At 46.6% G+C, this 27,476-nt stretch overlaps 1 protein-coding gene and 1 long non-coding RNA gene across 2 annotated transcripts in view; one reads left to right on the plus strand and one right to left on the minus strand.

The window, feature by feature from the left end:
* LOC132394838 (zinc-binding protein A33-like) overlaps window positions 1–27,476 on the plus strand; it is a 38,133-nt gene that overhangs the window by 5,385 nt on the left and 5,272 nt on the right. Inside the window, exons 4-6 of the mRNA XM_059971243.1 lie at window positions 1,367–1,389; window positions 1,484–1,602; window positions 10,402–11,060. Of these exons, the coding sequence (XP_059827226.1) occupies window positions 1,367–1,389; window positions 1,484–1,602; window positions 10,402–11,060 (801 nt within the window). The remainder of the gene's footprint in view (window positions 1–1,366; window positions 1,390–1,483; window positions 1,603–10,401; window positions 11,061–27,476) is intronic.
* LOC132394672 (uncharacterized) lies at window positions 2,503–10,395 on the minus strand. The gene is made up of 2 exons (XR_009512397.1): window positions 10,057–10,395; window positions 2,503–2,696 (listed from the first exon to the last, which is right to left on the minus strand). It is a non-coding gene; the product is annotated as an uncharacterized LOC132394672 (long non-coding RNA).

The raw sequence follows: 27,476 nt of genomic DNA on the forward strand, positions 1-27,476 counted from the left end.
TCTGCCAATATATTCTCGTTGAAACTGCTGCACGTTATAGCTGGAGCTTCAATAAATCTTTTATCGTAATTGTCTCTCCTCCAGGTGTTTCACCCTGAGGGTTTCAAATTAGTAGGGTAAATATGCTCACTGCTAATTCCACCCTTAATAGTTCATGTTTTCAGCTTCTAATCGTTGCTGCGTTTCTCTCCTTGTCCATCCTGTGTCTAGCCCGCCCCACCCTCGCATAGTGTTTTTTTAAACTCTCCTTTTTTTAAAATTGGTGAACCTCATTTTTCATCCCTCCACAGGTAGAACTATCTAACATCACAACTTCGGGTGCAATTAACCTGGGTTACATTTAGTCTCCACAGAAGCAGAAATATTTTCTTCACTCCTACCCCATCAAATGCATTCAGAATGCTAAATTCCTCCATCTGATCCTCCCTGACATCGTATCCAGATAAAAATACACAACCTGTCCAGTCTCTCCTGTAAGTTCCATCCTCTCAGTTATGGTATAAATTTCACACACATTTCTTGTACTTTCTCCCTTGGTTCTGTGTCCCTCTTTCTCCGTGTGTGTCAGTGGAATGAGTTAGGTGGGAATGATTGGTATGTTATGGAATGTCTGGTGTGTTTGGTACGATATGTTGGCATTCATAGCAAAAGGATTTGAGTACAGGAGCAGGGAGGTTCTACAGCAGTTGTACAAGGCCTTGGTGAGACCGCACCTAGAGTATTGTGTGCAGTTTTGGTCCCCTAACCTGAGGAAAGACATTCTTGCCATAGAAGGGAGTACAAAGAAGGTTCACCAGATTGATTCCTGGAATGGCAGGACTTTCATATGAAGAAAGGCTGGATCGACTAGCCTTATACTCTCTGGAATTTAGAAGATTGAAGGGGGATCTTATTGAAACAAATAAAATTCTAAAGGGATTGGACAGGCTAGATGCAGGAAGATTGTTTCCGATGTTGGGGAAGTCCAGAACGAGGGGTCACAGTTTAAGGATAAAGGGGAAGCCTTTTAGGACAGAGATGAGGAGAAACGTCTTCACACAGAGAGTGGTGAATCTGTGGAATTCTCTGCCACAGGAAACAGTTGAGGCCGGTTCATTGGCTATATTTAAGAGGAAGTTAGATACAGCCCTTGTGGCTAAAGGGATCGGGGGTATGGAGAGAAAGCAGGTACAGGGTTCTGAGTTGGATGATCAGCCATGATCAGCCATGATCATACTGAATGGCGGTGCAGGCTCGAAGGGCCGAATGGCCTACTCCTGCACCTATTTTCTATTTTCTATGTTTCAGGAGCTTGTAAAAACTTAGCTCAAATTCCTGCTGTCGGGATGCCAACGGTCAGTCTCAATCTGTGTTTCATTTATTTCAGGAGGAAGCTTGTCAGAAGTGGAGGTAGGACATGTTTTTTACGGAAACTATGTGGATCTGTAAAATAGTTCAAATATCACTGTTGCTCAGTTTATAACCAGCTGTATAATATTTACAGGATCAGTGATGATGCCCAGACATTGTCAGTAACAGACGGTGCCCTACTGGTTGAAAAATTCCATCACCCCTATTTGTTCAACACAGCATTGGGAGAATTGATTGACGGCATTAAGCGAGGTAAAGTGAAATTCATTTGTCTTTGTTTATGAGACACAATTAAGTTACAAATAGGCTGTAATAATAGGCTGAAGGGGAAGTGAAGTATATTTCAGCACCAACCCAACCTGCTGGGTGGCATCACTGTCACGTGGTCAGCTGGAGATGTCAGACCCTTGAACACACCAAACCAGGGGCAATATACAAACAATTCACTGGTCTGTTAGGTGAATCACTGCATCCTGTTCCCATTTGCACTGGACAAACAAGCCAATGCACGGGTTTGAATCCTGACATGGTAGCTCTGGAATTAATATTCCATTAATGACATTAAAGAGGATAAAATCTGGTATCACTGTGGTGACAGGGATTGTCAGAATAATACACCAGTCCTTCGAGCCCCTCCCCCTGTCTGACCTGTCCGTGACCGCAGTCTGATTGACTCAGCTCTGCCCCCTGCTGGACTCGCCAGTCTCACTGCTGTGATCAAACCACCACATTGAGACTGAGCCCAGACACACCAATCAGCATTGACCTTGATGAATGATGAGAGACCCCACAGCATAACTGTTCTGGCAAATCTCTCTCTCTCTCACACACATACCCAAGAGGATTGGCAGATTATATTCAGAGACTCAGCACTGCACGTTGACAGTAACAGGGAAGCCATTCTCTTCAGACACAGTGAACAGTCTTACTTGAGCAACTCACACATGTCATTCATTGTGAACATACTGGGCATGTGATGACACACTGTAACAGAAATACTTCTGTGCACACTCACCTACAATACGTACACGCAGATGTTTTCCTCAGTCAACACACACACAGAAAACCACATTGACACATATCCACATGCATCATCAGAGTGGGACTCATTGTCAGAGACACAGACACAAATTTACATTTAGGAATGAAATGTTCTGCCTTTATCCAATCAGTTTATTTTATGGCACTGAACTATCCTCTGAAGTGGCGTCACATCTACAGTTCACAGACAGGCTCCAGGGTGAGATTCCTCAGGAGGATAATATGGGATGGGTTCACGGCCCAGCTCATCCATCTGGACTAAGATGTCTTGGGGACTCTATAGTTAGGGGGACAGGCGGCTGATTCTGTGGGTGTGAAAAAGAAACATGGATGGTAGTTTCTTTTTCTGAGTGATCAGCGATATTTCTGAGCACATCCACAATATCCTGAAATGGGAGTGTGAGCAGCCAATAGACAATAGACAATAGGTGCAGAAGTAGACCATTCGGCCCCTCGAGTCTGCACCGCCATTCTGAGATCATGGCTGATCATTCACTATCAATACCCAGTCCCTGCCTTGTCCCCATATCCCTTGATTCCCCTATCCATCAGATATCTATCCAGCTCCTTCTTGAAAGCATCCAGAGAATTGGCCTCCACCGTCTTCCGAGGCAGTGCATTCCACACCTCCACAACTCTCTGGGAGAAGAAGCTCTTCCTCAACTCTGTTTTAAATAACTGACCTCTTATTCTCAATCCATGCCCTCTGGTACTGGACTCTCCCAACATCTGGAACATATTTCCTGCCTCAATCCTATCAAATCCTTTAATTATCTTAAACGTTTCAATCAGATCCCCTCTCAATCTCCTCAATTCCAGCGTGTACAAGCCCAATCTCTCCAATCTCTCTGCGTAAGACAGCCCTGCCATCCCAGGAATCAACCTAGTGAATCTACGCTGCACTTCCTCAATTGCCAGAATGTCCTTCCTTAAACCTGGAGACCAAAACTGTACACAATATTCCAGGTGTGGTCTCACCAGGGCCCTGTACAAATGCAAAAGAACATCCTTGCTCTTGTATTCAATTCCCCTTGTAACAAAGGCCAACATTCCATTTGCCCTCTTCACTGCCTGTTGCACTTGCTCATTCACCTTCATTGACTGGTGAACTAGGACTCCTAGGTCTCTTTACATTTCTCCCTTACCTAACTCGACACCGTTCAGACAATACTCTGCCCTCTTGTTCCAGCTTCCAAAGTGGATAACTTCACATTTATTCACATTGAATGACATCTGCCAAGTATCTGCCCACTCACTCAGCTATCCAAGTCTCCCTGTATTCTCCTAACGTCCTCTTCGCATGTCACACTGCCACCCAGTTTAGTATCGTCAGCAAACTTGCTGATATAGTTTTCAATGCCCTCATCTAAATCATTGACATAAATCGTAAAGAGCTGTGGTCCCAATACAGAGCCCTGTGGTACCCCACTAGTCATCTCTGCCAACCAGTTTTCTATCCATGTTGAAACCCTGCCCCCAATGCCATGAGCTCTGATTTTACTCACCAATCCCCTATGTGGCACCTTATCGAATGCCTTCTGAAAATCTAGGTACACAACATCTACTGGCTTACCCTCGTCTTACATCCTTGTTACACCCTCAAAAAACTCCAACAGATTAGTCAAGCATGACTTGCCCTTGGTAAATCCATGCTGGCTCGGCCTAATCCTATTTCTGCCATCTAGATGTGCCACTATTTCGTCCTTAATAATGGACTCAAGCATCTTCCCCACAACTGACGTTAGGCTAACAGGGCAATAGTTCTCCGTTTTCTCCTTCCCTCCCTTCTTGAAAAGTGGGACAACATTAGCCACTCTCCAATCTTCAGGAACTGATCCTGAATCTAAGGAACATTGGAAAATGATTACCAAAGCATCCGCAATTTCCTGAGCCACCTCTTTTAGAACCCTCGGATGCAGACCATCTGGACCGGGGATTTATTAGCCTTCAGTCCTACCAGTCTACTCACCACAGTTTCTTTCCTAATGTCAATCTGTCTCAATTCCTCTGATATCTTATGACCCTGGCCCATCCATACATCTGGGAGATTGCTTGTGTCCTCCCTGGTGAAGACAGATCTAAAGAATGCATTAAATTCTGTTGCCATTTCCCTGTTTCCCATAACAATTTCTCCCAATTCATTCTTCAAGGGGCCAACATTGTTCTTAACTATCTTCTTTCTCTTCACATAGCTAAAAAAGCTTTTGCTATCCCCTTTTATATTCCTGGCTCGACTGAGCTCATACCTGATTTTTTCTCTCCGTATTGCTTTTTTAGTTAAGATCTGCTGTTCCTTAAAACTTTCCCAATCATCTGTATTCCCACTCATCTTAGCCCTGTCATACTTCTTTTTCTTTAATGCTAAACAATCTCTGACTTCCTTTGTCAACCACTGTGGCCCCTTCCCCCTCTTTGAATCCTTCCTTCTCATTGGAATGAACTGCTTTTGCATCTTTTGTATTATGCCCAAGAATATCTGCCACTGCTGATCCACTGTCTTTCCTGCCAGGGCATTCGCCCATTTAACTTTGGCCAGCTCTTCCCTCATGGCTCCGTAGTCTCCTTTATTTAATTGCAACACTGACACCTCTGATCTGCCCTTATCCCTCTCAAATTGTAGATAAAAACTTATCATGTTATGATCACTACTTCCTAATGGCTCCTTTACTTCAAGATCACTTATCAATTCCTGTTCATTACACATCACCAAGTCCAAAATAGCCTCGTTCCTGGTTGGCTCAAGCACAAGCTGTTCCAAGAATACATCTCTTAGACACTACACAAACTCCCTATCCTGGGGTCCTGCACCTACCTGATTCTCCCAGTTCACCTGCATGTTGAAATCTCCCATAATGACTACATTACCTTTAGCACATGCCAATGTTAACTCCCTAATCAACTTGTACCCAATATCCACGCTACTGTTTGGGGGCCTGTACACAACACCCATTAGGGTCTTTTTACCCTTCCTGTTCCTCAGCTCAATTACACAGACTCTACTTCCCCTGTTCCCAAGTCACCTCTTGCTAAGGACTGAATCTCATTCCTCACCAACAGGGCCACCCCACCCCCTCTTCCCATATTTCTGTCTCTGCGATAGCACGCATACCCTGGTACTCTAAATTCCCAGGCCTGATCCCCTTGCAGCCATGTCTCCGTTATCCCAACAATATCGTAGTTCCCCATTTTCATCTGAGCTTCAAGCTCATCTGTCTTATTTCTGACACTACGCGCATTCAAGTATAGAATTCTGAGCCCATTCCTCCTCTCTTTGCTTAAAACACTGTCTACTGTACCTAACCCAGCTTCTTGAACTTCCATCGGGCTAATTGCACCCTGAATTTTGATGACCTTCTCAAGATCACCCAAACCTTCTACACATTTAACCCCATGCTCCTTCTGACCAACCCTCTGGATCTGGATCCCTGCCCCCTGCACATCTAGTTTAAACCCCCCCGAGCAGCACTGGCAAACACTCCTGCAAGAATGTTAGTACCCCTCCGGTTCGGATGTAGACCATCCCTTCGAAACAGATCGCAATGTCCCTGGAACAAAGACCAATTATCCAAAAACCTGAACCCTTCCTTCCTGCACCATGCTCTCAGCCTCGTATTAATGTGCATAATCATTCTATTCTTCGCCTCACTCGCACGTGGCACAGGTAGCAATCCCGAGATTGTCACCCTGGAGGTCCTGCCTTTCAGCTTCACTCCTAACTCCCTGAACTCTCTAAGCAGGACCCCCTCACTCACCTTACCTACATCATTGGTCCCTACATGGACCACTACATCTGGGTTCATGCCCTCACTCTCAAGAATAGCCTGCACCCGATCTGAGATGTCCCGGACCCTGGCACCAGGGAGGCAACATACCATCCGAGACTCCCAATCTGCCCCACAAAATCTCCTATCTGCCCCCCTAACTATAGAGTCCCCTAAAACTATCGCTCTCTTCTCTTCCCTCCTCCCCTTTCTAGTTGAGGGTTCAACCTCTGTGCCAGAGGCAGGACCACTACAACTCATTCCTGGTAGGTCATCCCCATCAACAGTATCCAGTACGGTATACTTATTGTTAATGGGAATGGCCGCAGGGGTGCTCTGCTCTCTCTGCCTGCTCCCCCTGCCTCTCTGGACCATCACCCATCTGCCTACTTCTTGGTTTTTTGGTGTGACTACCTCCTGATAACTCCTATCTATCTCTGCCTCCACCTCCCGAATGATCCGTAGTTCATCCAGCTCCTGCTCCAACTCCCTAGCTCGGTCTGATAGGAGCTGCAGCTGGACGCACCTCTTGCAGGTGTGGTCATCAGGGACAACTGTGTTGACCCTGACCTCCCACATACGGCATACGGAGCACACCACTGCTCTGACTGTCTCCCCCATACCTGAACTGGATTAATAGAATAAGTCTAAAAAGCACCTAGCGACCTTACCTTCTTCCCCTCAGCGAGCAATCACACAGCCTTACTGAAGTCCCCTTACGCCGAAGCCCACTTAGGCAAAGCCCAGGACTCTGCTTCCACCGACTCCGCTGCCCGCTCTGAAAAGAAGTCCTGCCTTTTAAAGTGCGCGCTCGACGCTGACGTCACTTGCGCCTGCGCAGTTCCCCCTCCTCCACAGGTATTGACCAGGTAGGCTTAAATCCTACCTACACTGTCGAATTCTCTGAGCTCCCAGCTGAATCACAAGCTGAAACTTGCTCCCGATTCAAATTGTACATATTGCCACCAATGACATAGGTTGAAAAAGGGAGAAATTCTGAGAGTACAGGGAGTTTGGAGGAAGCTGAGAAGCAGGACATCAAGGGTAATAATCTTGGGATTGCAGCCTGTGCCACGCAACAGTGAGGACAGGAATAGAATGAGGTGGCAGATAAATGCGGGGCTGAAGAATTGGAGCCGGGTCAGGGATTCAGATTCTGGATCATTGGGACCTCTTCTGGGGCAGGTGCGACCTGAACAAAAAGGACGGGTTGCACTTGAATCTGAGGGAGACCAATATCCTGGCGGGGAGGTTTGCTAAAATCTAGGGTTCAAACTAGATTTGTAGGGGGGTGGTAACCAAAGTGAAGAGGCAAAGGATGGGGCAGTTGGTGCACAAGTAGAGACCTTGTAGGGAGTTTGTGAGGAGGAATAGGCAGATGATAAAGCAAATATGCACTCAGCCTCACTATTTGAGATGTGTCTAAGTTAATGCAAGGAGTATCATAAACAAGGCGGATGAACTTAGAATGCGGATCAATATGTGGAACTCTGATGTCATGGCTATTACAGAGACTTGGATGTCTCAGGAGCAAGAATGGCTGAGGGTGTCAGGCTTTCGATGTTTCAATCACGTGTCACGGCTGCAGAAAAGGAGTAGGTCATTGAGGGATTATCTACCGAGTCTCTGTGGGTGCAAGTTAGAAACAGGAAGGGGCAATAACTCTACTGGGTGCTTTTTGTAGACCACCCAATATTAACAGGGACATGAAGGAGCAGATAATGAGGCAAATTCTGGAATGGTGCAATAATAATAGGGTTGCAGCGATTGTGATTTATGAATATTGACTGGCATCCCCTTACAGCAAGGGGTTTAGATAGGGAGGACTTTGTTAAGTATGTTCAGGAAGGTTACTTGACACAATATGTAGATAAGCTAACTAGAGGCGAGGCTGTACTTGATCTGGTATTGGGAAATGTACCTATGTAGCGATCACAACTCTATCTCCTTTACCATAGCTTTGGAGTGGGATAGGAGCAGACAGTTTGGGCAAACATTTAATTGAGGTAGGGGGAATATGATGTTATTAGGCAGGAATATAAATTGGGAGCAGATGTTCTCAAGGAAAAGCATGGCAGAAATGTGGCAAGTGTTCAGAGAACATTTACATGGCGTTCTACATAGATATCTTCCATTGAGGCAGGATAAAAGAACCATGGTGTACGAAGGATGTGGAAAATTCGGTTAAGAAGAAAAGAAAAAGTTTCAACAAACTAAGTACTGACAGGGGTCTAGAAAATTACAAGTTTTCCAGGAAGAAGGTTAAAAATGAAATTAGGTGAGCTAGAAGAGGCTTAGAAGACCTTGGCAAGCAGGATTAAGGAAAACCCCAAGGTGTTCTACAAACATGTCTGTGAAGAGCAAGAGAATAGGAACAATCAGGTGTAATGGTGGAAACATGTGCACGAAGTTGGAGGAAGTCATGGAAGTACTTAATGAATGATTTGCTTCAGCATTCACCAGGGCAAAAGACCTTGGCAATTGTGTGGATTACTTACAGTGGGCTGAAATGCTTGAGAATATAGACATGAAGAAAGAGGATGTGCTGGAGCTTTTGAAAAGGATTAAGTTAGATAGGTCACTGGGACTAGACGGGATATACCCCAGACTTCTGTGAGAAGTGAGTGGGGAGATCGCTGAGCCTCTGGTGCATCATCAGTAGGGAAAGGAGAAGTACTGGTGGATTAGAGGGTCGCAGATGTTGTTCCCTTATTCAAGAAAGGGAGTAGAGATAACCCTGGAAATGATAGGCCAGTGAGTCTGACTTCAGTGGTGGGCAAGTTGTTGGAGAAGATCCTAAGAAGCAGGATTTGGAGAGACATAATCTGATGTCAGCATGGTGTTGTCAAGGGCTGGACTTGCCTTATGAGCTTGATGGAAATTTTTAAGGATGTAGCAAAACATGTTGATGAAGGTAGAGCAGTGGATGTAGTATATATGGATTTCAGTAAGGCAATTGATAAGATTCCCTGTGGATCCAGAATTGGCTTCCCCACAGAAGGCAAAGGGAGGTTGTAGATAGCTCATATCTGCATGGAGGTCGGCGACCATTGTGTCTTATGAAAATAGTTTGAGTAAACTTGGCCTTTTCTCCTTGGAACAACAGGGGATCAGAAATGACCTGATAGAGGGGTACAAGATGATGGATGTAAGGAGAGCCAAAGGCTTTTTCCCATGGCTGAAATGGCTAACGGGGGGGGGGGGGGGGGCATAGTTTAAGGTGCCTGGAAGTAGGTACAGAGGGGATGTCAGAAGTAAGTTTTTCACACAGAGAGTGGTGGGTACACGGAATATACTGCCGGTGACAGTGGTGGAGGCGGATACAATAGGGTCCTTTAAGAAATTCTCAGATAGGTACATGGAGCTTAGAAAAATAGAGGGCTATGCGCTAGGGAAATTCTAGCAGTTTCTACAGTAGAGTCGGCACAACATTGAGGGCCGAAAGGCCTGTAATGTCCTGTAGATTTCTATGTTCCTGAGCGAGTCCCATTTCCATGTGTTTGACCCATATCCCTTTAACCATTTCCTATCATTGTATACGTCTAAATTTATCTTCAAATACTTTAATGATACATGTTTCTACAGCTTCCTCTGGCTGCAAATCCCACATATTCCCACCTCCTTCAACAAGAAAGTTGCCCTGCAGATGCCTTAAAAACGTTGCCCTCTCACCTTCAATCTACACCCTCTGGTTTTGGACTCCCCCATTCTGGGGAAAAAGACCATGTCTACACCTTACCTCTGCCCCTCATGATTTTATATACCTCAATAACAGGTCACCTCTCACATCCAACGATCAGGGAAATATCCCCAGCTTATCCAGTTTCTCAGTTTGGTCAGCACTACTGAATTCGGCTGAAAAGCCTCCCTGACTTCCATTTTAATGTCTCACTGATTCACTCACCCCATCCTTATCTGAATCCAGCTGTTGCTCCATTCCTTCCTCACACCCATTTCCACCGGCTATCTCCCGTCATTTTTTTCCATTCTTGACGAAAGGTCTCGGCTTGTGACATCAGCTGTTATCTCCCTCATCCAGAATTCTCTGTGAGTGTTGAATGGGAAAACTCTGCTCTCCATTCCGGAGGAAAAATCTGGAAAATGCTGATTGTGCATTTACTGGGGTGAATGTCCGGGAATAGTTTCTGTTGGCTACCCGACTGTGCCCTGAATCCCCGGTCACGGGGACGCGCTGCCCGAGTCTCCCCCCGATCCCGGGGACTCTCTAATTCTCTGCTTCTCCCCCCAGTCTCTGTCACCCTGGATGTGGAAACGGCGAATCCGTGGCTCGAGGTGTCTGAGGATCGGAAGAGTGTGAGATTGACCGAGACCCGGAGGAATCTCCCTGACACCGGGAAGAGGTTCACAGTCTGTGAATGCCCCCGCTCCCAGCACTCATCGGAAGGGGATGTAGGGTCGGAAGGGGATGTGGGGTCGGAAGGGGATGAGGGGTCGGAAGGGGATGTGGGGTCGGAAGGGGATGAGGAGTCGGAAGGGGATGTGGGGTCGGAAGGAGATGTGGGGTCGGAAGGGGATGTGGGGTCGGAAGGGGATGAGGGGTCGGAAGGAGATGTGGGGTCGGAAGGGGATGTGGGGTCGGAAGGGGATGTGGGGTCGGAAGGGGATGTGGGGTCGGAAGGGGATGTGGGGTCGGAAGGGGATGAGGAGTCGGAAGGGGATGAGGGGTCGGAAGGAGATGTGGGGTCGGAAGGGGATGAGGGGTCGGAAGGGGATGAGGGGTCGGAAGGGGATGAGGGGTCGGAAGGGGATGAGGGGTCGGAAGGAGATGTGGGGTCGGAAGGGGATGTGGGGTCGGAAGGGGATGAGGAGTCGGAAGGGGATGTGGGGTCGGAAGGAGATGTGGGGTCGGAAGGGGATGAGGAGGGGGAAGGAGATGAGGATTTGGAAGTGGGGGGAATTGTGCTAGGATCGGAGGGATTCACATCAGGGAGACATTACTGGGAGGTGGAGGTGACGAGGAATCGGAACTGGAGTCTGGGAGTTGCCGCAGAGTCCGTGGAGAGGAACAGACGTGTCAGACCGAGTCCGGAGACCAGATTCTGGATCATCCAGCAGGATGATGACGAGATGTGGGTTCGCACCTCCCCTGAATCCCGTCTCCCGGCCGGTCCCATCCCCTGGAGGGTGGGAGTTTATCTCAGTTACGAGTCCGGGACAGTTTCATTTTACAACGCGGATACCAAGTCCCATCTCCACACCTTCACTGGGAATAAATTCACGGAGAAACTTTATCCTTTCTTTGCGACTTGGGATGAAAACCAATGGCTAAGAATCTGCTCCGGTTCCGCTCTGGGACTGTAAATGGGTCGGGTCCGGGACCGGTGTCAGGAGAAAGTCAGTGTAAACACAAATGTGTGGAGAGTGAAATAAACATGATATGAGAATTATCAATCCATTAACTTTAGCTCGTTTACTTCATCCGTCAAGGGAACAGAAACACTGCGGATTCAGCAGCAGCCGCGGACGGCGGGTCCTGAGCTCCCCGGCTCCCCCGGGTGCTAAAGTCCACAGGGTAACTGGGACAAGTGGTGGTGGGGAGGAGTGGAAGAGTGAGATCAAGGTAGTTGATGTCGAAGGAGTGTACATGGATTTCCGCAAGGCATTTGATAAGGTACACCATACAAGGCTTATTGAGAAAGGATAGAGGCATGGGATCCAAGGGAACATTGCTTTGTGGATCCAGAATTGGCTTCCCCACAGAAGGCAAAGAGTGGTTGTATTCTGCATGGAGGTCAGTGACCAGTGATGTGTTCAGGGATATGTTCTGGGACCTCTTCTCTTTGTGATCTTTATAAATGACCTGGATGAGGAAGTCGAGGGATGGGTTAGTAAACTTGCTGATGACACAAAGGTTGAGGGTGTTGTGGATAGTGTGGAGGGCTGTCAGAGGTAACAGGGGGACATTGATAGGATACAAAACTGGGCTGAGAAGTGGCAGATGGAGTTCTACCCAGATAAATGTGAGGTAGTTCATTTTGATAGGTCAAATATGATGGCAGAATATAGTATTAATGATAAGACTCTTGGCAGTGTGGAGGATCAGAGGGATCTTGGGGTTTGAGTCCATAGGACACTCAAAGCAGCTGTGCAGGTTGACTCTGTTGTTAAGAAGGCATGTGGTGCATTGGCCTTCATCAATCGTGTGATTGAGTTTAAGAATCGAGAGGTAATGTTGCACCTGTATAGGACCCTGGTCAGACCCCACTTGGAGGACTGTGCTGAATTCTGGTCACCTCACTACAGGAAGAATGTGGAAACTATAGAAAGGATGCAGAGGAGATTTACAAGGACGTTGCCTGGATTGGGGAGCATGCCTTATGAAAATAGGTTGAGGGAACTTGGCCTTATCTCCTTGGAGCAATGGAGGATGAGAGGTGACCTGATAGAGGTTTATAAGATGATGAGAGGCATTGATCATGCAGATAGTCAGAGGCTCTTTCCCCGGACTGAAATGGCTAGCACAAGAGGGCATAGTTTTAAGGTGTTTGGAAGTAGGTACAGAGGAGATGTCAGGGGTAAGTTTTTTACGCAGAGAGTGGTGAATGTGTGGAATGGGCTGCCGGCAACGGTGGTGGAGGTGGATATGATCGGTTCTTTTAAGAGAACACCTGGATACATGCAGCTTGGAAAAATAGAGGGCTGTGGGTAAGCCTCGGTGGTTTTAAGGTAAGGACATGTTTGGGGAAACAGGGTGATGGAGGCTGATAGACCGAAAAATTAAATAGGAAAACTGATGGGGGGAAGCACCTACCAAAAATCTGAGAATGCAGTGTTCATGCCGGTACGTTTCAGACTGCCCTGGCAGAACATGAGGACTGGCTCCCCCATTTCAAGACAAATAGAACTGGAAGCTCTATGTTGAATATCCAGGAAATGCAGGAAAAACACAGCAGGTCAGTCAGTATCTGGAGAGAGGAACACATTTGGAGTTCCGCGTCGATGACCTCTCCCGGAATTGATTCAAACGCTGCCTGTGGATTGCAAGCATTTTCTGTTTTGTTTTACTCAAGGATCTGAGTCAAGAAAAAAGTAGAACGCAGTCTAATTTCCTTTTGAAGGGGCTGGGAAAAGAAGGAATCTGACAGGAGAGGAGAGTGGACCATTAGAGAAATCAATGTTCATAGAACATAGAATAGTACAGCACATTACAGGCCCTTCGGCCCTTAATGTTGTGTCGACCGTTAAACCCTGCCGCCCATATATCCCCCCACCCTAAATTCCTCCATATATCTACCTAGTCATCTCTTAAATTTCACTAGTGTATCTGCCTCCACCACAGACTCGAGCAGTACATTCCACGCATCAACCACTCTCTGAGTAAAAAACCTTCCTCTAATATCCCCCTTGAACTTCCCACCCCTTAATTTAAAGCCATATCCTCTTGTACTGAGCAGTGGTGCCCTGGGGAAGAGGCACTGGCTGTCCACTCTATCTATTCCTCTTACTATCTTCTATACATCTATCATGTCTCCTCTCATCCTCCTTCTCTCCAGAGAGTAAAGCCCTAGCTCCCTTAATCTCTGATCATAATGCATACTCTCTAAACCAGGCAGCATCCTGGCAAATCTCCACTGTACCCTTTCCAATGCTTCCACATCCTTCCTGTAGTGAGGTGACCAGAACTGGACACAGTACTCCAAGTGTGGCCTAACCAGAGTTTTATAGAGCTGCATCATTATCTTGCAACTCTTAAGTTCTATCCCTCGATTTATGAAAGCTAACACCCCATAAGCTTTCTTAACTACCCTATCTACCTGTGAGGCAATTTTCAGGGATTTGTGGACATGTACCCCGAGTTCCCTCTGCTCCTCCACACTACCAAGTATTCTGCCATTTAATTTGTACTCTGGAGTTTGTCCTTCCAAAGTGTACCACCTCACACTTCTCCGGGTTAAACTCCATCTGCCACTTCTCAGCCCATTTCTGCATCCTATCATTGTCCCTCTGCAATCTTCGACAATCCTCTACACTATCCACAACACCACCAACCTTTGTGTCATCTGCAAACTTGCCAACCCACCCTTCTACCCCCACATCCAGGTCATTAATAAAAGTCACAAAAATTACTCCAGAGTACAACCCTCCAATCCGAATGTACTCCCTCCACAACGACCCTCTGCTTTCTTTAGGCAAGACAATTCTGAATCCACCTGGCCAAACTCCCCTGGATCCCATGCCTTCTGACTTTCTGAATAAGCCTACCGTATGGAACCTTGTCTAATGCCTTACTAAAATCCATGTAGATCACATCCACTACACTAACCTCATCTATATGCCTGGTCACCTCCTCAAAGAACTATCAGGCTTGTTAGACATGATCTGTCCTTCACAAAGCCAGGCTGGCTTTCCCTGATCAGAACATGATTCTCCAAATGCCCATAGATCCTATCTCTAAGAATCTTTTCCAACAGCTTTCCCACCACAGACGTAAGTCTCACTGGTCTATAATTACCTGGACTATCCCTACTAACTTTTTTGAACAAGGGGACAACATTCGCCTCCCTCAAATCCTCCGGTATCATTCCCGTGGACAGTGAGGACATAAAGATCCTAGACAGAGGCTCAGCAATCTCTTCCCTCACCTCGTGGAGCAGCCTGGGGAATATTCCGTCAGGCCCCGGGGACTTATCCGTCCTAATGTATTTTAACAAGTCCAACACCTCCTCTCCCTCCATATCAACATGCTCCAGAACATCAACCTCACTCATATTGTCCTCACCGTCAGCAAGTTCCCTCTCAGTGGTGAATACCAAAGAGAAGTATTCATTGAGGACCTCGCTCACTTCCACAGCCTCCAGGCACATCTTCCCACCTTTATCTCTAATCGGTCCTGCCTTCACTCCTGTCATCCTTTTGTTCTTCACGTAATTGAAGAATACCTTGGGGTTTTCCTTCACAACAGAATCATAGAAAATAGATCCAGGAGTAGGCCATTCGGCCCTTTGAGCCTGCACCGCCATTCAATATGATCATGGCTGATCATCCAACTCAGAACCCTGTACCTGCTTTCTCTCCATACCCCCGATCCCTTTAGCCACAAGGGCCATATCTAACTTCCTCTTAAATATAGCCAATGAACCGGCCTCAACTGTTTCCTGTGGCAGAGAATTCCACAGATTCACCACTCTCTGTGTGAAGAAGTTTTTCCTCATCTCGGTCCTAAAAGGCTTTCTCTTTATCCTTAAACTGTGACCCCTCGTTCTGGACTTCCCCAACATTGGAAACAATCTTCCTGCATCTAGCTTGTCCAATCCCCTTAGAATTTTATACGTTTCAATAAGATCCCCCCTCAATCTTCTAAATTCCAGTGAGTATAAGCCTAGTCAATCCAGTCTTTCTTCATATGAAAGTCCTGCCATCCCAGGAATACCCTACTCGCCAAGGCCTTCTCATGCCCCCTTCTTGCTCTTCTCAGCTCCTTCTTAAGCTCCTTTCTTGCTACCCTATATTCGTCAATAGACCCATCTGATCCTTGCTTCCTAAACCTCATGTATGCTGCCTTCTTCCACCTGACTAGATTTTCCACCTCACTTGTCACCCATGGTTCCTTCACCCTACCATTCTTTATCTTCCTCACCGAGACATATTTATCCTTAACATCTTGCAAGAGATCCCTAAACATCAACCACATGTTCATAGTACATTTCCCTGCAAATCATCATCCCAATTCACAGCCACAAGTTCTAGCCTTATAGCCTTATTTGTCCTTCCCCAATTAAAAATGTTCCTGTCCTCTCTGATTCTATCCTTTTCCATGATAATGCTAAAGGCCGGGGAGTGGTGATCACTGTCCCCCAGATGCTCACCCACTGACAGATCTGTGACCTGACCCGGTTCATTACCTAATACTAGATCTAGTATGGCATTCCCCCTAGTCGGCCAGTCATCATACTGTGACAGGAATCCATCCTGGACACACTTAACAAACTCTGCCCCGTCTAAACCATTGGAACTAATCAGGTGCCCATCAACATTAAGGAAGTTAAAGTCACCCATGATAACAACACTGTTATTTTTGCACCTTTCCAAAATCTGCCTCTCAGTCTGCTCCTCGCTATCTCTGCTGCTACCGGGGGGCCTATAGAATACCCCCACTAGAGTAACTGCTCCCTTCCTGTTCCTGACTTCCACCCATACTGACTCAAAAGAGGATCCTGCGACATTACCCACCCTTTCTATAGCTGTAATGGTATCCCTGACCAGTAATACCACCGCTCCTCCCCTTACCCACCCCCGCTCTATCCCTTTTAAAGCACTGAAATCCAGGAATATTGAGAATCCATTCCTGACCAGGTGCCAGCCAAGTCTCCGTAATGGCCACTACATCATAATTCCATGTATGTATCCAAGCTCTCAGTTCATCACCTTTGTTCCTGATGCTTCTTGCATTGAAGTACACGCACTTTAGCCCGTCTACCTTACTAGCTTTACCCCCTTTATTCTGCTTCTCTTTCCTCAAAGCCTCTCTATATGTTAGATCTGGCTTTACTCCATGCACTATACTTGCAGTTCTCACATGGCCTTTATCCTCCTCCACCTCACTATCTGCTCTAACACTCTGGTTCCCCTCCCCCTGCAAATCTAGTTTAAACCCCCAGAGCAGCACTAGCAAACCTTCCCACAAGGACGTTAGTCCCCCTCCAGTTCCGGTGCAACCCATCCTGTTGGAACAGGTCCCACCTTCCCTGGAACAAGGCCCAATTGTCCAGAAACATGAAGCCCTCCCTCCTACACCAACTCCTTAGCCACATATTTAGCTGCATTATCTTCCTATTTCTGGCCTCACTAGCACGTGGCACAGGTAACAATCCTGAGATTGCAACCCTGAAGGTCCTGTCCTTCGAATTTGCACCTAACTCCATAAACTTTCTTTGCAGGACCTCGCCCTTCCTCCTTTCCACGTCGTTGGTCCCTACATGGACCACGACATCTGGCTGCTCACCTTCCCTCCTGAGAATACGGAGAACTCGATCCGAGATGTCGCGGACCCTGGCACCAGGGAGACAACAGACTATCTGGGATTCTCGATCTCTCCCACAGAACCTCTTATCTGCTCCCCTATCGAATCCCCTATCACTACTGCTCTCCTCTTTTCCCTCCTTTCCTTCTGAGCTGAGGGTCCAGTCTCGGTGTCAGAGACGCAACGACTGCAACTTGTCCCTGGTAGGTTGTCCCCACCAACAGTATCCAAAACGGTATACTTATTGTTGATGGGAACGGCCACTGGTGTGCTCTGCTCTTCCTGTCTAATCCCCTTCCCTCTCCTGACAGTCACCCAACTACCTGCCTCCTGACTTTTAGGGGTGACTGTCTCCCTGAAACTCCGATCTATTAAACACAAAGTACACTGCAGATGCTGTGGTCAAATCAACACGTACAAACAAGCTGGATGAACTCAGCAGGTCGGGCAGCATCCGTTGAAACGAGCAGTCAATGTTTTGGGCCGTGAGTCCTGACGAAGGGTCTTGGCCACCACGAAAGTCAGGATTTCCCAGTGGCCACCACTTCAATGAGATGCCAGTCCCTTTGCAACGTGGCGACCGATCTGTGTGTACACAGCAAGGTCTGGCAGCATCTATGGAGAGGAATAAAAAGACCATTCATCGGGATCTCGAATCCTCGCTCACTGACGAAAGGGCATCAAAGGATACGACGAGAAGGAAGGTGTATGGGATTGAGTGGGATCTGGGATCAGCTATGATGAAATGGTGGAACAGACCCAATGAGCTGAATGGCCTAATTCTGCTCCCATGTTTTATGATTCTATGGCCCGAGAAATTAGAATCAGAATCAGGTTTAATATCACTGGCATATATCGAGAAATTTGTTGTCTTGCTGCAGCAGTAACTAATAGTTAAAACCATGAATTATAGTAAGAAGTATATATGGCAGGAGGGAAGAACCTATTCCTGTATTGTTGAGTGTGTGCCTTCAGGCTCTTGTGTGTACTCCTTGATGGTAGCAATGAGAAGAGGGCATGCACTGGGTGATTGGGTCCTCGATGATGGATGCTGCCTTTTTGAGGCATTGCTCCTAGAAGGTTTCGTGGATATTGAGGAGGCCAGTGCCCATGATGGAGCTGACTGAGTTTACAAAGTACTGCAGTTTATATTGATCCTGTGCAGTGCCCATCCCCATATCAACCGGTGATAACGTTCTGTGCAATTTACCTTTGCAGACGTTTGTAAGTGTCTTTGGTGACATACCATATCTCCTCATATTCCTACCAAAATATATCTGTTGCCCTGCCTTATTTGTAACTGCTTCAGTATGTTGGGCAATAAACACGCAATGTTCTCTGGTTTGTGATTCGACTGCTAATCCGTGAACTCTTCCGGGGATGCCTACCCTGAAGAAGTTCAAATCTTCCCTTCAACAGGAGTTCAGTTAAACCCCCTCTCACTGTTCCCCCTCTGTGGTCACTGCTGCCCTCCGACTCCTCGACCACGTATGCTTCCTGGGAACATGTTTTCACCACCATCTTGAGCCACACGGCTTCCAGATCAGTTTTCCGGCTTCTCCATTTGCAAACAGGAAAAAAATCTGCAGATGCTGGAAATCAAGGTAATACACACAAAATGCTGGAGGAACTCAGCAGAGCAGGCACTATCTATGGAAAAGAGTAAATAGTTGACTTTTCAGGCTGAGACCCTTCATTTACCTGCTGGGTCCAGGATAGATCCTCAGTGATGTTGATACCCAGAAACTTGGAATTGATCTCTCTTTCACTTCTGCTCACTCTGCCGTGTGTTCCCTTGTCTTACCCTTTCGAAGTCCACAATCAATTCTTTGTTCTTGCTAATGTTGAGAGCAAGGTTGTTGCTGCGGCACCACTCAACTTGCCAATAGATCTTGCTCCTGTATGCCCTCTCACCACCTGCCAAAACATAGTCGTGCCCTCAACAAATTTATAGATGGCAACTGAGCTGTGCCTAGCAGCACAGTCATGCGTGGAACTGAGCCAGTGTTGATTATCAGCGAGATGGAGATGGTATTTCCGAACAGCACAGTATGTGCTGGATAGAGAATCTATTTGTCTCCATAGATGCTGCCTGACCTGCTGATTTCTTTGTGAGTGTTACTCTGGATTTCCAGCATCTGCAGAATCTCTTGAGTTCATACATAAGAAGCTGCAAACAACCAAAACATTTCGGTGATAAACACTGGCTGGGATGTTGGGGTTGGCTCTGTGTTGCCCTCAACACCAGTACTCAAAGTTCAGTAACGTTCATTGTCAAAGTACCTGTATGTTTCCATATACCACCTTGAGATTCACTTTCATGCCGGCATTTACAGGAAACTAAAGAAAACAATTGAATTTATGGAACCTGACGAGGCCCCCATTGGTCGGGCTCAGCCACGGATGGTGTGTGCTAGCTGCCTGGATACACAAGCCTGGGCAGGACCATATGGAGAGCTAGCTGTTGCACGTAGCAAGTTTCCCCACTCCACACAAAGGAGCAGCAAAGGCCAGTTTGGCACCAGCAGCATCGCAGGAGTCTGCGTTGAACTCAATCCAGCACCGGATTTTTCCCTCTTTGTTTACTCCGGAAACTTTCTGCATGAGTGGGTATAGCCACAAGGCAGCGGAGGTTTGAGATCAGAGTTTTCCTTCTCCCAGCCACGGCTGACGAGCCCCCATCGACAGGTTTTATAGTGCTATTAACACGGCTTTGCCACTGCTGTCAGTAGAAGCGGATGCACTGGGCTTAGCAGCTAAGCCACACGTGAAGAGCAGGAGCTGGACTTGGTTGTCAGAGGCTATTTAAGTCGCACGTCTTAGGGAGCATTTAGTAGGTAGTGGGCACTTATCCCCTTGACCAACCCTGGATATAACAACATTAAGGAACCTTATGAAAAAATACATGAACTAAGACTGACAACTAATTAATGAGCAAAAGAAGATAAATTGTTCAAATGGATAAAAATATATTGAGAATATTGTTTGTGAAGAGTTCTTGAAAGTGAGCCTGTAGTTTGTGAAATCAGTTCAGAGCTGTGGTGAGCGTGTTATCTGTGCCGATTCAGGAGCCTGACAATTGAAGGGTAATAGCTGTCACTAAACCTGGTGATGTGGGACCCAAAGCTTCTGCAATTCAGCCTAATGGTAGTACTGAAAAGAGAGCGTGGCCTGGATGGTGGATGCTGCCTCCTTCTACCAGCGCTCCATGTAATTCCTACCTCCCGTCCCACAATCGTTTTGACCCACTAACGTCAGGAGGCAGGTACAGAAGCAGCCTGGCTGGTAACAGCTTCCTCACTCAGGCTGTGAGACGAACAAACACTCTCTCGTACCAGGACAGCAAACTCTTTACTGTTTACCTGTGCTGTGCTTTACTGCATACATTTTCAATTATAGAAACATTAAATAACCTACAGCACAATACAGGCCCTTCGGCCCACAATGCTGTGCCGAACATGTACTTACTTTAGAAATTACCTCTGGTTACCTATAGTCCTCTATTTTACTAAGCTCCATGTACCTATCCAGGAATCTCTTAAAATACCCTATTGTATCTGTCACCACCACCATTACCTGCAGCCCATTCCACACACTCACCACTCTCTGCATATAAAAACTTACACCTGTTACGTACTCGTGACACATGACGGTGGTACCCTTGTCACCTGACTGGGGTTGAAGCTATACTGGACTTGATGTAATGGTCTTGTGATGGTGGAGTGATGTCATTTTCCCGCCAGTAGAGATCATGTGACAGGTTTTTTTACAGGTTATAAAAGGAAGACCCCACCCTGTGAGGAGGGGCAGTTCGTGGCTGGATTTGCCAGGTTGACTTCATGCCACTGCGTGATTTAATGTGATGACGCAGTTTAGTTGAAAGATGAAGTTTTATCTAATGTCTAAAGTTTAAAAGGTCATTGCCAGCAGGTTCTTTACAATTCTGCTAGTTTGAGAATCAGTGGAGAGTGAAGATCGGAGTTCAGGAGTTAAAGATCGAGGAGAATCGATTTCTACGGTGAAACGGGTTCAACCTTTGTTTGATCCTTATTCAGAAGGCTTTCGTTGACTATTCTCGTGTTAATCCCTGGGAATACCAGAAAGGATTGAGGATAGTGAGGAAGGAAAGGTCAGTGCCTTTAAGCCGTTCCGTTTCGGAAAATTCTTCGTGGGAAAAGTTCGACGTCGGGGATCAAAGCAAAATGACGTGAAAGAGAATTTAAATCGTCTTATAAAGTCTCTCCTTTTTTTTAAATGGACTGTGAGCATATCGAACTTTTGGCAATACCACTTTAAAGAACTGTTTTTGCAATATCGCTTTAAGAACTGTTTGAGCTGCCGCACCGCAGTTGGTTTCCGGTTACGTTAGTGTTTGTTTACTTTTGGGGGGTTTGTTTTCAGTGTTTAATAAACGTGTTGTTTGTTATAAGAAACCCTTGCCGAACTCATATATTTATTGTTGCCTGAATACGTAACACACCTGACATTTCCTTAGTACCTATTTCCAAGCACCTCAAAACAGGGCCTTCTTGCGTTAGCCATTGCAGCCCTGGGAAAAGCCTCTGACTATCCACACAATCAATACCTCTCATCATCTTGTACACCTCTATCAGGTCACCTCTCATCCTCTGTTGCTCCAAGGAGAAAAGGCCAAGTTCCCTCAACCTATTCTCATAGGGTATGCTCCCCAATCCAAGCAACATCACTGCATCCTTTCTATAGTTTCCACATCCTTCCTGTAGTGAGGAGACCAGAACTGAGCACAGTACTCCAAGTGGGGACTGATCAGGGTCCTATATAACTTAGTCTCCCAAGGAGACTAAGGAGCCTTTGTCCCTCCACAAAGGTCGCTGTATACCAAGAGGTCTGTGTCACCACCCTCCTTTATAGATGTGAAGCTTGGGTAACCTACAGCCGTCACATCAAGTCTTTCGAGTGCTTCCACATAAGCTGCCTCCAGCGCATCCTGGGAACTACCTGGCGTGAGCGGGTGCCTCACACTGAAATACTCGTAAAGACCAACTGCAGATGTATTGAGGCCATGATCTCCCAGCCTCAGATGCAGTGGCTGGGGCACGTGATAAGGATGCCCCCATGTTGGCTACCCCACAGAGTGTTATACGACCAGCTACATCATGGTTGACGCTCAGCTGGAGGGCCGAAGAAGCGCGATAAGGATCAGATGAAGAATGCTTTAAGGAAGTGCAAGATCAGACCTGAGGACCTGGAGGATGTTGCTGCCGACCGTAACACTTGGCGACAGCTGTGTAGGGACGGGGTTCGTATTCTGGAGATGGAAAGAACAACCAGAAGACAGCAGAATAGAGCCGGGAGAAATGCAGCCATGGTTGCCACCACTACCACATATACAGTCCCACCTGCAATAGAGCTTGTGGGTCCAGGATAGGACTGTATAGTCATCAAAGATCTCACCATTAAAGGAGTCGACGTTGTCATTGGATTTTGATGGACAACCGAAGAAGATATAGTTTAACATTACCTCTCAGCTCTTGAACTCAATACCACAGTTGATGAAGGCCAATACACCATATGGCTTCTTAACCACACAAACTCTGCATTAGCTTTGAGTGTCCTATGGACTCAGGCCCCAAGATCCCTCTGATCCTCCACACTGTAAGAGATTTACCATTACTACTATATTCTGCCATCATATTTGACCCAACAAAATGAACCACCTCACACCTATCTGGGTTGAACTCCATTTGCCACTTCTCAGCCCAGTTTTGCATCATATCAATGTCCCGTTGTAACCCCTGACAGCCCTCCACACTATCCACAACACCCTCGACCTGTGTGTCATCAGCAAATTTATTAACCCATCCCTCCACTTCCTCATCCAGTTTCTCTATAAAACTCACAAAGAGAAGGGGGTCCCAGAACAGATCCCTGAGGCACAGCACTGGTCACCAACCTCCTTGCAGAATATTACCTGTTTACAACCACTCTTTGCCTTCTGTGGGAAGCCAGTTCTAGCTCCACAAAGCAAGGTCCCCTTGGATCCCATGTGACCTTACTTTCTCAATAAGCCTTTCATGTGGTACCTTATCAAATGCCTTGCTGAAATTTATATACACTACATCTACTGCTCTTCCTTCATCAAAGTGTTTAGTCACATCCTCAAAAAATTCAATCAGGCTCATAAGGCACGACCTGCCTTTGACAAATTCATGCTGACTATTCCTAATCATATGATATCTCTCTAAATGTTCATAAATCCTGCCTCTCAGGATCTTCTCCATTTACTTACCAACCACTGAAGTAAGACTCAGTGGTCTGTAATTATAGTTTATTAACTTACTTAGAGTATAATTTGCTTTATGTGCTGTGTACTGAGATATGTTGTATGGGTACACCGTGGTCCTGAAGAACATTGTTTCATTTGGTTGGGTGTACATACAGTCAGATGACAATACACTTCAACTCAAAGGAACATGCCAAATTTCTTGGCCTACCATGGAGGAAGAGGGGCTGGTCATATTTCCTGTAGCCAAGCAGCTTCCACGGATCTATCCAGTTGCTAACGTTCCCTCAATTTGATTTGTATTTTCTCTTGCACCCTCTAGGGACAATACGGTTTGTCTGATGCTCCAAGCTACTCTTTGAATGCCAGAAAGCCAAATACCAGGCGCTGGTAGAGCAGTGCCAGAGGCAGGGGTGTCATTGGGTCCAATATGTATCAAGACAGCTGGCTGCTCTCCCTTCCTCTCTAAAATGCTGTGGACACAATCTAAGATGTCCTTGACCCTAGCACCTGTGAGACAGCAAACCATCTGGGTGTCACATTCACGTTCACAGAATCCCCTGCCTGTTCCTCTGACTTCTGAGTCCCGTATCACTACCGCTCCCCTCCTCTCCCCTTTATTCTCTGCACCACGGAACCCTGTTCAGTGCCTGTAACCTGGTCTCTGTGGCATTCCCCTGGGAGCCCACCTCCCACAAACGTCTCCAAAGTGGCATTCTTATTTTTGAGGGGAATGGCCACAAGGGAGCTCTGCGCTAATTGCCTATTCACACTTCCATTCCTCCTAAGAGTCACCCAGCTACTCACCTCCTGCAATTCGGGGGAGACTACTTCCCTGTAACGAGGAGATAGATCATCTCCTCACTCTCTTGTATAAACTGCAAAGAGATGTGCTCACAGCTCAACACATCACAGAAAGCATCCTTTCCTCCATGGACTCCACCTACACTTCTCGCTGCCTCAGTAAAGCAGTCAACATAATCAATGACCCAGCACACACTGGACATTCTCTCTTCTCATTCCCCTCGGGCCGAAGATATAAAAGCCTGAAAGCATGTACCCCCGGGCTCAGAACAGCTTCAATCCTTATGGGGAATACTGCCCCTTCCGGACTTCCGGTAAGATGGTGCCACGATTAAATGAAACAGCCACTCCAGGGACAACAAAATGTGTTGTTGACTTTTTTAAACATCTGTTTTACAATCACAAGACAATACTGCGGATGAAGAACTACAAGCTCAGGGTCTACCCCATCGGTGAACGAGCGAGCTGGGCTTGGTGCGGACCGTGTTACTGCCTGCTACAGAAAGGCATAGAAGTCAGTGTGTCTTGAACATTTCTCTTGTGATCGCAAAGTCCTGTTAAACATTGGTAATGTAAAATACAGCCAGGTCATTTCCCTTGTTTATTGGTGAGACAGATGGCGGAGGAGCTGTGTGGCCTCGGCTGCAGTTGACTGATCCTGACTAGATTTCCTTCACACATACAGGACCACAACGGTATTAACTGAAAGGTAGAAGTTGTTTAATTTCACCTTCCATCCTTACCGACTGCCCCCCTACTCCTCACTGCCAATATCCTCAAGCCCCTTTCCAATTATTTGTCCAGCATCTTCCCCAGTCACCTGGTCTCTGATCAGAAAAAGTTGGTGAATCTTCCAGATCATGTGTCAGCTGTCTGGCATCCCTCGTACTCCATGAATGATCTTTTTGTTCCCCTTCTCCAATCACCTGACCTTCACCAAACAAATCACTGAACCCCCCCCCCCCAGTTGCTCCAATACCACCTCACCTTCCCAGACACGTGATCATTTCTCTGTTTGCCCCTCATCCCCTCGACCCCTCATTCTCCCTGCACAACTCTTAAATCCAACTCCCTCCCCTCAAAGGTGGATATTGCAGAAAGCAGGACACTAACGTAAGGCCAGTACTCCTGCGGGGTACAACATTTCAGACTCCCTCTGAAAACAAGAGACAGCTGACCTGCCGCTCTCCGTGCTGATGTCCCTCTTCCTGTGATCTCTGTCAGCATGGAAGATTATCCCCTGAGTGAGAGACGCTCTTTGGATTTGCCTGAAACCTGTGGGTCTCCCAGCACAGTGAGGTATCCGTAAGGGAATGCTGACGACTGGCACAGTCCAGGCTGCAGGAGGATGAGCTGAGGGATAAACTGAAGCTCAGTGAGGCCAGTGTAAAGGCTCTTTAGGGTTGGACCACAGTCGAGACTCCTGTTACTGTTCATGGAAGGGCTGAGTCGGGTGAGGAAGCCCCTTCGACCACTGAAATAATATATCACCCACAGTGCAATCTGTGTGGCAGTGGTTTAACATTGTTAACCTGACTGAATGTATTGCCTATGTGACACTAATAATGCAATTTTTGCACTGCGTCATCTTTAGTATGTACTTTTATTGTGAATAAAGTTTAATTTTGATACACAAAATGCAGCTTAGATACAGGCTCTCAGTCACCAAGACCCACCAACCATTAAACACCTGCATCCGACAGTGTGGCTCCCAGATTGGCCTCATCAGTCACCTCCATTCTGGGAGACTGCTGGAGAAGACGGTCTCTTTCCCTGTGTAAGGACAGAGTTAATTGTGATTCCTCCTTGGCACATGCCAAAATAAAATGGAAGTTCAAAGACAAAATGGAGTCAGGTTGGGATGTGGTAATGGCCTGTTCTCCCTCTGATTCACCAATGTCTTGTTTCTTTTGGATGCACATCATGAAGATGAAATACCAATAAAGAATGTTTTCCTCCTTACAGACAGGTGCAGCTAGTACCAAGCTATGGAAAAATACTGGGGTGTTAATTATGTTATGCTTTGATGGAATCTTAAATGGGGCATTTCCTCTGTGTAGTGGAAGAGTTTTGTCTGAGGCTGGGTCACCACTGGTGTTAGTGATAACAGTTAGAGAAGATGGAGAGAGAAGTGAGAAACGGAGAGAGAGCGAGAGAGAGAGAGACTTGTGTGAAAGATTGTCGAATCTGCAACTGCCCTCTGACATTGCAGAGATCAGCTCAGTGAATGTTAAATATTATTTTGATTTCTGTACTACTACTGCAGACTTTTGTTTTTCCTATCTATGTTGCATTTGTGCTGGTTCTCATGAAGGTGTTTCCTCGTGGCCTTGAACAGGTGTGCAACATCTCCTTTGTTTGTGAATGCATATGTGAATACCCTGAGCTGAATCAGAAAATAACAGAACAAATCTTAAAATAATTTTCATTATACCCTGTGCGGCCAGCAGGTGGCGGAATTGCTCCAGTTATTCGCTCTCACTCTGCTTTCACCCAATCGGACAGAACGCGTCCACACACACTCAGTTCAGCCGGAGTTGTGGAGAATTACTCAAAATTAGAAGAACAGTACATGTTCCGCTGAAGGGCCTGTTCCTGTGCTGTACTGTTCTATGTTCAGTGTTTGAAATATCACAGCCAGGGACACAGCAATGTCTTCCCTGGATTCCCACCATGTCAGACGGTACACTTGGTCTAACCCCCACGTTTATTCAGCTTAATAGGTTTAAGCTGGGCAGCCTCCTTGTAATGTCAGCCTGCTTCAGAACAGTACTATTCCCCTGCCTGAATTCCCCACCTTCCATCACCTTCTCCACAGTAAACACAGATGAGAAGTATTTACTTCAGACCTCGCCCACTGTTGTGTCTCCACACACAGATTTTCCAAGGGACATATTCCCACATTCATTACCCTTGTGTTCACAAACTTATAGAATCTTTTGGAGAATCTCTATTGTACTACCTACAAAACTATTCCATGTCCGCATTCTACCCTCCTGATTTCCAGCTTATGTACTCCTTCAATGCGCCTACTGTTCAAGGGATTTGAGTGATCCCAGCTACTTTCCCCTGACACACATCTCCATCCTGACCAAAGCCACAATAACCCCTGTTAGCCAGGGTTCCCTCATCCCACCAGTATGGCCATTCACTCTGACAAGGACAGGCTGTTCCTGGACCCTTCCAGATTTTGTTGGAACAAAGTCCAATGCCAGATGTCTGTTTAATTGGGACCACCCTGCAGTTCTACACCTCTATTTAATCCGCAGACCCTTCT

This window comes from Hypanus sabinus, chromosome 5 (assembly GCF_030144855.1).
Source record: "Hypanus sabinus isolate sHypSab1 chromosome 5, sHypSab1.hap1, whole genome shotgun sequence".
Lineage (NCBI taxonomy): Eukaryota > Metazoa > Chordata > Chondrichthyes > Myliobatiformes > Dasyatidae > Hypanus > Hypanus sabinus.